Here is a 16,894-nt window from a genome sequence, read left to right on the forward strand (position 1 = left end):
CCACCGGGGACTTCTCTTTTCTCCAGGATCCTTGAATAAATACTATTTACAGCATTGCCCGTCCAAGATAGCACTGTCAGCTCTGCCTATTGAAACAGAAAAGACCCTTCCACTTCTTTCTGCACATATGTGCGCACCCTTTCCCTCTAATGCTGTACCTCCCATCCACCCACCTTCCTGTCCTTTCCCACCGCCTGCCTGCCTGGTCGTTATCTATTTGCTTCTATCTTTTAGAAATTATTTTCAAGCCCCCCCACGCGCCCCACGCCCCCGTCGCTGCTCAGGCAGCCAAGGTGCCGCTCGCTGCCACAGCGGCGGCGGTGACATGTGTCTCCAATCAGCGGCTGTACGCTAATTAATTTAGAGCCTTTCCCCGCTACGCTTTAAAGAGCGGGGAAACCCCACGTTGGAGGAATGCAGCGTGTCGTGTGTGTCGTCGTGTTCCCCCCCCGTCCCGTTTCCCCCCCCGCACACGGACCCCGGGCACTGCCCCCGCTCCCGCCGCAGCCCCGCTCCGCCGCCCCCGGGCCGCAGCTCCTCACCCTCGGGCCCGGGGATTGGCCCGGCGGAGGAGGCATCAGCAGCGGCGGGGGGGGGGGGCCGCCCCCACCCTCCCTCCTCCCTTCCCGGCCCCGCCGCCCCCTCGCCCCGGTGCGGCAGGGCCAACCGGGAGACCCAGACGCAGGCAGCGACCAAGCCGCCGCCGCTCCGCGCCCGGCCGCCCCGCAGCATCCCCCCGATGGCCGGCCGCCTGACCTGCTGCCTCCTGCTGTGGGCCCTGGGCCATGGGGGCTGCCGCTCGCCTGCGGGGGAGGGCGCCGGCAGCCAGCCCGCCTGCCCCGTCCAGCCGCCGGCCGCCCGGGACTCGTCCTCCCCCGGCCGTGACCCCCGCGGGGGCTCTTCGCCGCCCCCTGCCAGCATCGCTCAGGACATGGTAGCTGTCCACATGCTTAAGCTCTACGAGAAGTACAACCGGGAAGGGAGCCGGCCCGGCGACGGCAACACGGTCCGTAGCTTCAAAGCCAGGCCAGGTAAGACGGGCCGGGCGCGGGATCACCGCCGGAGCGCCCTCGCTCCTCTTTCGCTTTAAAGTGGCGGATTTGCGCCGAGGTTGTCATTGACTGAGGGGGGATATCACGCTGGGTGAATACTGGGGGGATCCTTGCTAACTACACGGACACGGTCTCCCCTCCGCTCTGCGAACGGCTTCCCACCTCTCCGGGCTTCCCTGGCTCCCTTCCCTCCCCTGAGAGGATCGGCGACAAGGTATCTCCCTTCAGAAAGCCTCCGTTGCTGCGGATGCAAACCATCAGCAAAAGAAGTGCTGTTCCCAGTGCACGTCGCGCTGGGTCGAAAGATCTTTTCAGAGATACTTGGAGCTTAAAACAAGTAGCGAGTGCTCCCGCCGCAGGTCCTCTCCTCCGGCTCTTCTCGCATGCTTACAAGGTTCTGTTAGGAAGAGTGCCGCCTGCGGGACCGCCTAAAACTGCTCGGGATCTTAAATTCATTGCACTGCCTAAACCTGAGAAGATAGATGTCTGACCTCCCTCTCCCCAGCTTTACTTGGCTTGATTATGAGGGTGGAAGAGCATATATACTGTCTCAAAACGGCACCTTCATTATTCCAGTCTTACTTCAAAATAAGAAAGAGCAGGTTTGCATAGCTAATACTCTTTTCCTTTGCCAAGGAAACCCAAAATGTCTTTTCTGGAAAATGTCTTCCTTCTTTGGTTAACTCTTACAGGCCACAACTAAAATCTTAGCTCTTAAAAGAAGAATTAGATCAGTTTCTAGAATATAACTACTTTTACATTGCCAGAAATATTCATTTTTATAGGCACATCTGATAGATCAATTGACAAGTTGCTTTTGCGAGTTTCAATCAATTTCTCCTAAAGTCTCATCTATAGAATACAATGCAGCATTTAGGGAATGGTAACTAGAATATTGCACAATCATTCATGTTGTATAGTGTACCTCAGCTTAATTTCTATCCTATGCCAAATGTAACATTAAAAAGTAATCACATTCAAGGAGGAGGTCTCATGGAAAGGTAAGGGGCTAATGAAAATGTCTAGAAATCTAGGAGTTAGACTGTAAAGCAATCACAGATATTTGGGAGAGAAATAAATCGTCTTGCTCTAGATCATTAGCTAGCAGCTGCTAACTAATAGGGGTTAGGAAGGAACTTTGACTGTGGATGGTTATTCCATGACCTCCTGCTGTCACTCTTACTTTTCTGTGAACTGAGCAGCTGATACTGGCTGCTACTCAAGTAAGGCCCTGGACCACAAGAGTGGTTTGGGAAGAATGCAAGAATTGCACTGTATTCTTTTTCTTCTTTTTTTTCCCCCCCCCCCCGATTAATCTGCTGAACAACTTGTGTACAGATAGACTGTACTGAACAATTACAAATCAATATTGTTTTGCTCATCTGTCAGATCATGAAACCAAGGCAGAGATGCTTGGAAATTACTTGTGTTTCTATGCAATGGAGATAAAGCACACCCATATCCGAAACCCCTGTCTCCTGTGTCCCATCTATGTACCTTCTCTACTGGATCCCATCTCTCGCCAGTAACATGGCATGAAAGCAGAAGCTCCTCTGCGATGTTCCTTTGTCATGAAAATAAATTGTATTCCTTTGTAATTCCTCAACCTAGTGATGAACAGTCTGAAATGAACCGTAGAATGACACAAGATAAGGGAGGGGAGAAGAACCTTACCTAGCAGTATGTTTTCCTTTATCTACTCCAAGAAATTCTAGTGGTTTCTTCTGAAAGAATAAATTGGCATGTTCTTCAAACAAGACATGTGGAATGTCCTGTCTTTATAAAATGTGGATGATAATTCTGATCCCGTTGAGATAAGCAAAACAGAATACACTTACAATTTCCTTTTCATTATTCCGAGCAATGGACTTACTTTTTTTTTAAAAAAAAAAGCATGTACCTTTCAGAAAATGTGTAACCGTCTGTTCCTATACTGCAGCTTAAAGCTGTTTGTTAGGGGATGCTTGAGCATCAGTGTTGTTATAGTTGTCTCAAGTTTGTTTTTTTTCTTTAGATGCTTTCCAGTTTTCAGGGAACTCTGTAGCTTTAGAAAACAGCACCAACTGACTGAAGTTGGTTACACAGTTAAGTCCTAAGTAGTTTGTGACCAAAAGTGAAGTATTAAGTTATTGCCTAACTTTACCTAGGTTGCTGAGATTAGGGGGAATTAGTCTTCATGGCAGCAATCTGCTGCCTAAGCCATGAAACACCCCCATAAATTGATTCTTGCAGCTCAAGTTCATTCCCCGAACATTACCCATCCTCTATGCTAAATGAAGCAAAGGCCTTGGTGAATAATAAAAACCAGCAGGCATTTAGTTAAGACTACAGGTAGATACAATCAGTAAAATATTACCAGTTTTAATGTATACAGCTAGTATAGCTCAACTCAGAGTAGACCTGGAAAATGTAACAACGCTTGCTTGACAAGTTGGTAAAAGCCTGAGCAACCTGATGCAATCTGACAAGTATGACTATGCTCCATCCAAAACTCAAAACTCCTCAATTCCTAAAAAGCCTGTACTTCCAGCTGCAGATTCACAGATTCTCATTCTGTTCTAAAAAGAATTTTGTCTTTTGAAGGGTTTGTTTCACTCTAGAATGCAGAATTAATTTAGATTAATTAAAATTCCCTTTCTCTGAACTATCATTATAAGTTACCTTCCCATCTGAAACCCTGGGACTCTGGTGTTTAAAATGCCTTTATCCCAGCGATGCATATGCTTCATAGTTATATCTCTAGGACTGATGGTGCTAGAGGCATTCCATTTCTTTAAAAAAATTTTTAAAATTTCAATTGTACACAGCTCTGGTAGGGAGAGGCAGTGGATAGACTTCTCTTTTTTTTTTTTTTTTTTTTTTTTTTATAAAGCCTTCTGAAATGAACAAACATTAATAACTGATCTTCTAAAGGAAATACTATGATTATTCTCTTCCTTGGTCAGACAAGTAGGCTCATGGCCTTGTGAAATTCTATGCTTCAAAGACTTGGATAGAATCTAAACTCTTAAGATTTTTCACAGTATGAGCACCTGTGCATAAGACTAGTGTTTACAGATAGGAATCCTGTCCTAAAGTGACAGAAACAAATAGGCTGTCATCACAGAATACTGTTTCTGTTAGCCTCTCTGCCACCTATGAAACCTTTATGTGGGCATCAATACACGCTGTTCCACTTCATTGCATCATGAAAAAAATACAGATGGTGTAGATAGAAACTGCATACTTGAACATTTGTACTTTCAGACTGTGTGGGCCTGGAACTAATGAACATCCTAACCTGCTGTGGTTTAGTCAAAATGGTGGTTCTATCCAGCATGAACTGGAAGACAGCAAGCACCAATTTAGTGAAATGTAGCACTATTAATTTCCATTGTGTTGGGTTGACCTTGGCTGGATGCCAGGTGTCCACCAAGCCACTCTATCACTCCCTTCCTCAGCAGGATGGGAGGGGAAAAATAAGATGGGGGAAAAAAACATCATGGGTCAAGATAAAGGCAGTTTAATAAAGCAAAAGTCATGCATGGAAGCAAAGGAAAAATGAAGCAGAGCTTCAGTATGCATAGCGGTTGCTCCAGAAGACATCATAAATAACAAACGCCCTCTCTTCCTCCTCCTTTCTCTTAGCTTTTATTGCTGAGCAGCCATCATACGGTATGGAATATTCCTTTGGTCAGTTCGGGTCAGCTGTTCTGGCTGTGTCCTCTCCAAAGATCTTGCCCACCCCCAGCCTACTGGTGAGGAGGGAATGTTGGAGAGACAGCCTTGGTGCTGTGCCAGCACTGCTCAGAAGTAGCCAAAACCCTGGTGTGTTGTCAACACCTTGCTGCTACCAATACACAGCATTATGAGGGCTGCTGTGGAGATAATTAACTCCATCTCAGCCAGACCCAATACAATCTTCCAAATGAAACTGCTTAAATGGAATAACATTGACAGGTGGCAGTTAACAGTACTGCCGTTCTGTTGTTGCCAAAATTTCTGTGGCTCATCATCCACAGTGCACTGAAAAAGAAACCTAAGTGTTTCTGGGAAGGCTGGCTGTTGGATTTGTTGAGGTTTATTTGGTTTTGTTTGGGTTTTTTTCTTCCTGCTGCCAGAGAATTTCCAGGTATGTCAAGAAGGGCTGCCAGAGGGTTTGTCCGCCTGGGTTAACTGAAGATGCAAACTTACCCACTGTAGTCCTTTGATGCATTCTAAGTACCAGTCTGAGCTTGGGAGAACGGGAATCACTTCTTGGTTCTGCCACCACTTTCCTGTATACTCTTGAGCTAGTAAAAAAAAAAAACAACAAAACAACACAAAATTTTCACAATGATAGACTGTGAAGGCATGGTCTTTTGATTCTGGGATTTCTTCTTAACACACTAAGAAGAGTTTCTACTATTTAAATAAACATGTTATAAACAATTATTAATGTAAATTGCTCATCTTCCTTAAGAGGAGGGTAGAGATGTAACCTGAGCACAAATTGTTCAACTAGCTAAAAAGAAGCTATATCAAACAGAGTTTGCATTTTAAGAGTCAGCTCCTATTCAACAGTAGTTGCCACGAACTTCAAGCAGATCAAAACACAAGTCTTAGAAACCAGCTAGGTTTCACAGTGCTTTAAACAAAACTCCTACGTGATGTATACTGGAAATGAGGATTGTTCATAAGAGGAATGGCCCCAAAAATGTGTTGCACTGCTTACTTCCAGCCCTCTTGTGAAATGCCTCTTGTGTGCTATCAATAGATGATGAACTTCATACACTGTTGCCCACAGAGTTAGCAACCAGAGATCTTTCAGGAATCTTTGCAGTGAGCTTTAGATTAGACCATCTTTACTATTAATTGTAAACCTGGTTTTCAGTTAGCACACTGAGTAAGGTACCATTCTGAGCTCTGCCATAGGCAAATTTTATAGCTTTCTCTAAGCTTGACTTTGTTATAAATGAAATAGAAGCAAGGATTGCTTTTCTTGCCTGCCTGGAATAAAATGCAGTTTGAAACTGAAAATCTCTGGGAAGAGATTTATCCCTCATGTATACAAAAGGTGCCTGGGTGTTGGACGCTCCCAATGTTATTGTAATATTGCTATGAAATATTGTTGGTGTTTTTTCCTCCTCTTATTCACCATAGTTTTAAGCTGAAGTGACAAGCTCACTACACTAACTGATTTGAAATGGATAAATGAAAAGCAAAATTTGTTAATCTACTTATATAGGAATAAGGGTTTGACTACCATTTTTGGTCTCAGAAATTTATTCATGTTATCCTTGCTCTCTTGCAGAATTCTTGGCCCAGAAACCCTTGTACTGCTTCAATCTGACATCCATGCAGGATTCAGAGATGATCCTTGCTGCCACTTTTCACTTCTATGCTGAAAAACGCCCTCGGCACCGAGAAGTGTTTTGTAAGCGGTCCAAGAACTCATCCTGCCGCCTCCTTCACCTGCCCCCGAACCTGCAGCTCAACCTCATTTTCCAAAGCATTCATCAGAATTCTGCCTATGGGCTAGTGAAAGGGAACATCACCGTATCTCTTCAAAGGCGAGGGGCTTGGCATGCAAAGGACATTTCACATATCATAAAAGAATCAAAACGGGCTGGAGAGCTCATTCTCTGCGCTGAGCTTGATTCTGGGGAGAAACACCAGGGCTTCCCTGAACAGGTTGCCAGTCATTTACCTTATATACTAGTTTACGCCAATGATCTTGCAATCTCTGAACCTAACAGTGTGGCAGTCACTCTACAGCGTTATGATCCATTCCCTTCCAATGATAGAGACCCAAATCTATCCCCTAATGCTTCTACTGATACCCGAGTGAGGAGGGATACATACCTCTCTAGCTCTATTCAAAACAATGAGTTGCCAGAAGTAGATTATAACAACAACAAATACAACAAACACGACATATGGGAGAATGCCTACAAGTCCTTGAAACCAAAAGCCTCACGCAAAGATCGAAGGAGAAAAGGGCAGGAAAATACAGAAACACTTACAAAGTCTCAGGTGCTAAATTTCGATGAGAAAACAATGAAGAAAGCAAGGAGGAAACAATGGAATGAGCCAAGGATTTGTTCAAGAAGATACATGAAAGTTGACTTTGCTGATATTGGCTGGAATGAATGGATCATATCTCCCAAATCATTTGATGCCTACTACTGTGCAGGGGCATGTGAATTTCCAATGCCCAAGGTAGTATGCCTTTTCATTGTTGTTAGCTTGCCAACAGTAGGTCTACTGTTCTGCCTATCCAACTACTTAGTTAGATTTTCTGTTAGATTTTTACCTTTTTCACTGTGTTCTGTTGCCTTGTGCAGGCTAAATAATTTTAGCAATAGCATTTCCATCAACTTATAAGAGGGGCAAAAGATTCCAAGTTATCTTTAAATGTAATCTAAAGAAAAATATCTCTGGTTTATCTTACAATTTCTCATCTTATATCTTGAAACCATACCATAAACATTTATGCAGCTTACTAAAATATGGTTACACACTAAATCATCAAACTACTCTGTTGTGGTAGCAGAAGTATTAAGTATTATATGCTAATAATGAAACAAGGTACTGTATGAGAGTATTTCTGAATTCCACTGGTAATACCTTAGGAGAAAAACGCAGAGTAGTGACACTGAGGTATTTTTAACTTTAAGAAACTGCTTGTTACTTTGAAAATAAGAATGCTTATTAAGCCGATATTTGCATCTCAAAATTCTCTCATGCTTTTTTAATTTACTAAATTCTTAAAATTAAGATAATCCTGCTGAAACAAAAAAGTTGATTTACTTTATATGGCCAGAAATGCCAAATAGCTGTCTGTAACACTCTAAAGCTAGCATACTCAATTCCTCCCATAGAAGCAGTGTGAAATTTGCTAATAGAGAGGCAAACATGAACTCCTGTTCCGATGGAGTTTCAATTTGGCCCACTCCCACTCACTTGCTTTATGGCAAGAAGTAGAAATTTTGGCAATCCTATGTAGCATGGGAATGACTGGCATTTTATAGGACTTTCAAGTAATGGGCAAAGGGAGGATTTGAAGCACTGCACAACCTGCATGTTTAGAAACTGTAATTATTTCTAATGATTCTACCTACAAATGGGCTGATTATTTATTTTACTGTTATTTTTGCATGTGGTCACTTGGCACATAAAAAATGGATAATGTTTTACAGCAATGGATAGTGTTTTACAGCAGAGAATTTCAAAGCTTCAAGACAGGAATCTGCCCTACGTTACATACAGGGAGATTGATGTATGTTGGTGTTGAAGTAAGTAGTATGATTTCAGGAAGAGTAGATATGCAGGCTAGTTTAAGTCCAGGAACAGTCAAAATCCAGACATCAAAGTAGGGTGTACAAATCTGACCGCGTGTTCTTGTGTAGCTGGCCAATGCTGAACCATGTATACATAAATCAATACATGGTCTGGTAAAAATTAAAGCTTGCACAGACTCACATACAACTTCCCTTTTTTGTTGTAGTATAAAGAGATCATGCAACACAAACACCGTTTTACTTATCCAAAACAAAACACAGCCTGGAAACATAGACCCACAGCCTAATACACCATTCATACACACCAAAGCAAGCAAAACAGCCGGACACAAAAGCTGACAGAACTAAAAGAGACTGGATCCATTTCTAGATGGAATAGTTAAACAAGCTTACATTGCTGACTTATTTAATGTCTTATCTAGAAATATTACTTGCTATATAATAAAGATTCCCTTGTAAATCAAAACCACTTACTTTTGTTCTCATTTTGATGCTTGTTAGATAAATTAATGTGGCTGCACTAGCAGCTTGGTGCCAAAAAACCAAAACAAACAAACAAAACCCAGAGAAATTTAAAAATAAATCACAGATACATAGATTTGAGGATTTTTGCTTCAACACACTCTTTTATTAGGTTTGATTTGGAAGAGGTCTACTTTTTGTTAGCTTTGTATTTTTAAGGGGGGGGGGGGGAAGAAGCAAATTCATAGCTGTAACTTTTTTAAATGACTGTTACCAAATTAACAGATAACTAGGACGAATGAAGCTTCAGGTCAGAGCATAAGAATTGCTAAATAGTATGGAGGGAGAAATAGCTTTTGTTCTTGCATATATACCCTAAGTCAGGAAAGCATGCATATAATCTTGGCACTCCTGAGTCAAAGGCCAGATTAAGGCTATTCATGAAGACTTGGTCTGTACAGTCATCCTGTGATTTACAACAGGACAACTTATTTTCAAGGTACTCTTTTAGAACTGTGGAGATAGAATTTTACTTCTATGATTATTTTTTTTAAAATATTGGTACATCGCTCTGCACATCTACTTTAATAACTGCAATTCTTGGTCTGGATACACAAGAGCTCTGGCACAAATCTTGTCATAGCAAGTTCACCAACCTTACAGCTGAAGTTCTTATTCCCTGTACTGAGGGGGAAGACTAGCTTATATGGTTAATAATGGCTGGCTGCATTGCTACGTTTGCCAAATAAATGCTAGTCCTATGTGTGGTAGAAGTAGGTGGGAACATACCCATCCCCTGGTCTACAATAATTAGAATTCTTTTGATTTCATCCTTGGAAGTGTATCAGTTCATGAGTTTCATTTTGAGAGTTGAATTCAAATCTGAAAACAAAACTTTCCCAAACCTAAGAAGTATTGCTTATTAATTTGGGGGGGGGGGGGGTGTGAAGCGCAAATTCATGATAAAACAGACTTTTTATCATGAGCCACACAGAAGGGAAGGGTCTAAAATATTTCAAACCTGCTGTTCAATTGCTTTGCAGCTACATCACCATCCTTCTATTTTCTGAGGCCTAAAATGTTTCTAAGCTAGGATTGTCTTAGAGGTTAAGTAAGAGAAGAGCCTGGCCTGCTGTATAACTTAGTAGCCAGCATTTAAAACATTAGCACTTCCTCAGTGCCATCACTACCGGGCATTGAACTCATTTCAAGCTCTCCACTTTAGCATATTGGTACAAAGCCAGTGAGAGCACTGAAGGCAATGATGGCTATCCACTGCACGGGGTCAACAAATTCTATTTCAGTAGCACATTAGGATCTGTGACTGTTTCAAATAACAATATGAAATAATAAAGGTGCTAGGAACACTGGAGGAGGTTTTTCATAAAGGTTAAAGTCAGAACTTGATTTCAGAAACTCTAGTTCTTTGAATTTCTAAACTCTGCAGTTGCTTAAACACACGAAAGCTACTTCTGTCTCTCTTTTGCTGTCCAGATTTGCTGACATGTCCAATGTGGGTAGAAGCTATTTCTACTTCACATAGCAGCCGTGAGACTAATTCACTGCTGCTTGTTTGTGGACAGCTTTGAAATCTAAAGATGAAGGGTGGTATGAGAAAGCAAGCTGTTGCTAATTATGCCAGCATATGCTAATTACAGAAAGGCACTTTCCAGGATTGGTCACTTGTTGGGACTTGGCTGTAGAGATGCTGCCTTGAAGCCCCAAAGCATCAAGGATGGATTTCACAGTTTCTCCTTGTAATGGCTCAAATGAGATCACTTTAGTTAAGGAACATCTGAAAGCCTTAATAGCAGTTAAGGTTTGGATCTGATTTGCTAATATGTTACACCTACAGTAAATATATCAGAACTGAATTATCCTAAAAAATAGCTCCTTTGTTATACCCATGCACTACATAACTTTTCATGTTGAAATGTAAAATCATGTTTTACATGTACTCAATTATTTGAAAAATAGAGAAGACATAGGAGACATTAATCTGCTTCCATGTGGAGGTGTGCAAAGTCCCTATTTTTTGTCCCACAGATGTCATTTTCCACCTGACATACAGCTATGTACCAATAGTGGTGAAAGATTTCATGTGCCACCTATATCAGATCCATGCAGAAAACTTGTGAAACTGTATCAAAAAGCCTGATATGACTAACACAGTTTTACTACTGTTACGGTACTCATTTGCTGGGACAGTATTCAAGCACGACAACTGGAGCACACGCATTCCATGCTATGCTGAGGCAATGCCAAAGAAAGGCTGTCACTCTGTCACCGGTAAACCTGTGCTTGACTGTATGTGCCTCAAGCAATAGAAGTGGTGAAAACTGTTCAGTACTATTCAGTTGCTCAGACTGCAACGGTCAAATATAGTTTGTGAATAAAGGCTAAAAAAAAAAAAAAAGTTACACCTAACTCCTAAACAGTATACTATTTACATATCTTAACTTTTTCCTTTTCTTATTCTCAGTGCTGTCGTTCCTAAAGGCTGCCTCCTATTCTCAAATATTTTTCCTTGTGTTGTTTACTGCATCCAAAAACCAGTAGTAGAAAAAAGATTGTGGCTCAGCACCCTGAACACTATATAGATGTAAAGCTGCTGTGAAACCACATTTCATAATTCTCCTGCCCTCCTAGCCTTTTGTTTTCTTCTGCTGCTTTGAGGCTAGCTCAGGGGGGGTGGGGAAAAGCCTGGTGAGGAAGGCAGAGGGAAGCAGACAGACTACAGGTATGAAATACTTTGTCATGGGGTTATGATGAGAAAGGCTCTGTCAGGTTGTTTGACTATTTAGAGTTAACTCCCCCTTGTGGACATTACTTCTGGAGCACTCTGCTCTTTTGAAAGAGTAAGTACTCCAGGAAAACAGAACTAATTCCAGGTTAGCATACATGAGGAGAAATACTACTGGAACATAGAGATAGCTATTTTGGAAATAATTACAGTAGCCAATTTTCCAAGTCAGACAAGAGGTTAAGAAAACAAAAGATAACATCTTTTGGCTGAGAAGTGTGCCCCACATCAGTCCTCTTCTCCTGCATGCCTGCCTCCAGTACCTAGTAGGTGCAGTCAAGGACATTCTTTCTCCAGGCTACTGACTGTTGGCTGTGCCACCAGTGCCCTCCTCTGGTATTTATGAAGGCCGCATAAGGAACACAAAATATCTGTTGGATACACCCTGCACAGGAAAGCTGGAAGTGTGAGGGACTGTGTGTGAGTGTGAGTGTGCTGTATGGCCCTGTGACTCAATCACATATATTCACTTTTTCAAGAAAGAAAAAAACCATAATTGTTGTCATTTTCCAAGTCTGTCTGGGAAAGTGCTGCTCATAAATGAAGCGATAACTATTTCCTTCTCTGTTCCAGATTGTTCGGCCATCAAATCATGCTACAATCCAGAGCATCGTAAAAGCAGTGGGAATCATTCCTGGAATCCCAGAACCCTGCTGCGTTCCTGACAAAATGAGCTCACTCAGTGTCCTGTTCTTAGATGAGAACAAAAATGTTGTTTTAAAGGTGTATCCCAATATGTCGGTTGAAACTTGCGCCTGCCGATAAGTTCACGCAAACACATCATTAACAAGACCTATGCATCCTGCCTGACTACACTGGGAAAGTTGTGAATGGGAAATGAATCCACTAGTGTTGATGAATGAATGCAAGCCTACAATTCCTCTACAGAAAGCATGTGGAGAGACTATAATGATACACATGCTCACCTGGAAGGATATGTCCTGCTGTCATCATTTGTCTTTCATATTCATCTTCCAGGAATTCAATACTTTTACAAATATCTTCCTAACCCACCTAGTCAAGACACCTGGTGTTTAGTGAGAAATTTAAGTATACAATTTTCCATAATCAAAGGACTAAAATATGGTTTTATATGCTATTTTTCTGACTATTTTATCTCTTCAGTTAACCAAGAAGATGGGAAGTGAACTTGCAAAGGCAGGCTTATTTTAGAATATCACTTTTGTACACAAATCAAAACTTTTTGCCTAAAACACTCATACTTTTAATCTGCATATTTATACTGAAAAATGCTGTAATAAAGGGCTTCAAAAGTATATTTTCTTCAGGATGCAAGTATAGTGCACAGCATAAGCTTTCATGTAAACAGTATGTTAATATAGACATTTCTGGTTACCTTTCCCTAATATATAATTTGTTCTACAAAAGACATATGTAATATCCCACACTTTTGGTTTGCTGGATAATTTCAGGTTGTTAAACATATTGTCTAACACATCCTATATAGTAATATGTTGAAATACTAAAAATAAAATAACCAAGATTTATATTTTTGTAAATTATACTTTATATCCTCTAGATTGTTACATGCTTTTAACAAAAGCTAATAAATTAAAGGTACAGTAGTATCTAAAAATAATTGAATTGTCTTTCTATAAATGCATTCTGTTACATTCTGATAATTAGATGGAAACGTGTAAATAAATGTTAAGCTTGTCATAATGCACCTCAATAGATTAAAGACAGAAGGGAATACAATGATCATCTAGACCGACCTCCTGCATAGCGCAGATCCAAGAACCTTGCCCAGGAGTTTCTGCACCCTGCATTACGGAACTTCTGTCTTGAGCTTGGGAATATCTTTGAAAAACATGCATAAATTTGGCTTTAAAGATTTCATGTGATAGAATATCTCTACTGGACTACAAGTAGTTGTTCCAAAAGTTAGTGCTCTTTGTTCAAATGCAGTGGCTTAATCCTAGTCTGAATTTGTTGAGCTTTAGCTTCAATTCACTGGGTCTTACTGTAACCTATTTTATTAGATCCCTTTTATCTATTATCCCAAATGCTTTCACTGTGTATTTTTAGTATATAGAGTAGGGTCAAATTACATTTTGGCTAAGATTTAAAGAGGTACTTAGCTTTTTTATTTTAAGCCTCAAAACAATTTCTCACAGCTCTTTTCTGAACTCTTTCCAGAACTTTTATTAACTTTCTTTTCCAACAATCAATATCAAAATTTCTTTACAGAAATAAAGTCTCTGTGTCTCTCTAACTCCTGTACAATCCTCTGTTGATACATTCATGGTAGCCCTTGTAACTGCAGCACCCCTCTAAGCTGATGTTCCATCATTGTGCCAGTCAATCCTCTTTCTCAGTGTTCCTGCATGCCAGGAGGCACTTGCCACATACTCCGTTTTCACTCACCTGCTGTACAATAGCATAGGCAGACCAGGAGTGGAACAAACCTTTAAAGTCTGTGAGGTAGCACAGAATGCAAGATACAGAGTGCTTCCTCCTCAAGATACAGTCTAACCTTCTGCACTATCTTATCCTATTAAGAGTTGTATGTTTATGGGAAGGATACTACACACGCTACCTTCTGATGAAGGCTCCTATCCTGTTAAGGTGCTAGGTAACTTCTGCCACCAATATTCCATGCTCATGTGGCGCAGATTCCCAGACAACAGAGGTGTGTAAATGTGGTACTTCCTGCTAACCTACATAGGTAAAGATCTCCCTTAAAAAAGCAGGGGCTTACGTTTTTATAAATCATTAGAAACTCAACTACAATTGATAAAGTAATGCTAATGCATAAATAAAAATTTAAAAGTTCTCAGAAAATCATCATTTATTCCTACAGAACAGCCCTATGCATAAAACTTTTCAAAGTATCTTAAGTCATTGTAATTTGTTCTCTAAGAAAATATACCCTTTTCTGTAGGTCTAGTCTTGCTCTCATTTAGCACCAGCTCTGAACAGAATGATATATTAGCTTAGTGTGTGTATGTTCTCATCTATTGCATTTTGTTTTCCTTAAGGAATCTTTTCTATATCTTGAATTAGTCCTTGGGTACAAACTTTCTTTCCAAGATGTGCTAATGAAAGCAATTAGGAAAGAGATACCATCCTGTGATCTGTTATAAGGTCTATAGGACATAAGGGAAAATGCTACTCCTATACTCATTAGGATACCTATAAAACCCTGAAAGATTTAGTCTGCATTTAAAGGTTTGTTGGCATATCTATGTTATTTAGCATGGCAAAACAAAATTGTAGCTGTAAGTGGCATAGCTCTCAAGGCTATGCCTTGAGACCCTTCCTACACAAGCAATACAATTCTCTTACTAGTAAAGTTTATTTCTTTTGGAGTTTAGCTGTACCAATGAATTCTCTAATGTGAACAAGGTCTTAAACCTCTATTTGTTTAGAAGTGGCTACTACTTTCTGGGTCTTTGTTATTTGGATGTCTAATCTTCCTCTAGAAAAGGAAACTTTGTATTTGAAATGGCACAAATCCAGTTAGCTGCTGTTGGAAGACACTGATACCCTTACTCTCTTGGGTCCAACAGATCTGATTTCTACGAACATCTATAAACCATTCCACTCAATGATTAAATTTCTAGAGAAAGTTACTATTGACAAACACTTAAAATAGCTGGTCAAGATAATTCCACTAATCCTGAAAGAACTGAGAATTTATTAATATGAGATGATTAAAGACAGATAAAACAGGAAAACAGCTGATACTAGCCAGCAAAGTGTTAAGGACGTTTTTTTCCTAAAACGAATCCAATTTCATTCTTTGAGGCCACAGTTTCATTGCCAGAGGTAACGGCAAGAGATACAATGTACCTAGGTTTTTGTGGAGTATTTCCATTCACTTGCACAAGGCTGCATAATTAAAATAAACCACTGCACAATATTAATATATTTGTATATCACATGAATTAACATCTGCCTCACTGCCAAACCTCAAAGAGTAGCTTTCAAAAGAAATTGCCACTGAATGAAACTGTTCATTGTAAAGTTTCTGCAAAGCTGACACTTGGCCTGACACTATTTGACATCTTTATATATGAACTAGAAGTCTGTATATAACAACCCCCACAATATTTGCAGAAGACAGTGTTTAGGAGAAAGGTATTTATTTAGATCACTTGATCTAGCTGCACTTTATGTAATCAAAATTCATTTTAAAGTAGACAGATGGTATCTAGGCACAAGGAATGGAGGCTGCTCCTCCTGAGGAAAAGACTGCACCCTGTAAAGCCATAAATCCTAAAAAAATTTTGGTGGATATCAGGGACTTATGGCATAGTTTGACCATCCAGGGTGATGCTCTCTAAAGACAGCTAATGAAAGCTTTGAAAAGATACACACTGGAGTAGTGAACCACATAAGGAAAGGAGATTTTATTTCTGCATGTGGCACTGGTAGACTGCCACTAGAAAACTATGTATAGCCCCAGTGTTCACCTTTTCAAAAAGACATTCAAAATCTGAAAGAGATACAAAAAGAAACAAAAACAGTTAGAGAAAATGTCTTATAACATGTGACTAAAAAGCACAATCTGTTTATTTTATCAGAAAGCAAACTGAGAAGTAACTTGATTACACTGTACAAGTACTGTGACAGAAAGAAAAAGGCAGCGCTATGGGGCTCCTTAAGCCAGCCAGAAGGTTACAAGAACCCCTGCCTAGAAGGTGAACCCAGGCACAATGAAATAATAAATGATTTTTTAAGTGTGACAGTCTTTTAGAGTAAGTAAGTGCTACAAAAATTGAAGAAATCTTTGATTCTTTAACATCTTCAGATAAGTTCTGGAGACTCTTAAAAAGTTACCTTTTAGCCAAACACAAGTGATTGGGCTCTGCACACAGGTAGGAAACACAAAGGCCTTGAGTAAAACGTAACAGTCTTGCTATGCAGGAGACCAGGACTTTACACCACAGGATCATAATTAACCAGAATCTTGGAACCCAGTTGTCACTTGAACAGACAGATAAGTGAGTATTTGAGAAGTGTGGGCTCACTTTAAACACTGTGTATGCACTGCTGGAAAACTGGAGGGGAATGGCCAGAAAGGACAAAATCTTGTCCACATCTTTGCAATGAGATGTTTTTAAATGTAAAACTCATAATACTATTCAGACTTTATGGTGCATGTACAGTATGGATTGAGTTGTGCTTAGAAAAAATGATATATTAATAATACAGTTAAAACACTTATGTATCATTAGATTAAACCATAAGGCGTTAATTAAAATAAATAGCAAGTGATATTTTGGTCTATAAATAAAATAGTTTTTTTCTTCTGTATCATGAGAAATTCTATCATCAGTCTTGTATTT

The 16,894-nt window shown here is 40.3% G+C and overlaps 1 protein-coding gene across 1 annotated transcript; it reads left to right on the top strand.

The window, feature by feature from the left end:
- The first annotated feature begins 657 nt into the window (after window positions 1-657).
- On the top strand, window positions 658-13,670 carry GDF10 (growth differentiation factor 10). Its single transcript, XM_075757526.1, has 3 exons — window positions 658-1,031; window positions 6,325-7,232; window positions 12,153-13,670. Exons 1-3 carry the CDS (start codon window positions 740-742, stop codon window positions 12,342-12,344), a joined length of 1,392 nt encoding a protein of 463 aa, XP_075613641.1. The 5' UTR covers window positions 658-739; the 3' UTR covers window positions 12,345-13,670.
- Window positions 13,671-16,894: the final 3,224 nt, after the last annotated feature.

The sequence above is a fragment of the Balearica regulorum genome, chromosome 7, assembly GCF_011004875.1.
Source record: "Balearica regulorum gibbericeps isolate bBalReg1 chromosome 7, bBalReg1.pri, whole genome shotgun sequence".
NCBI classification, from domain to species: domain Eukaryota; kingdom Metazoa; phylum Chordata; class Aves; order Gruiformes; family Gruidae; genus Balearica; species Balearica regulorum.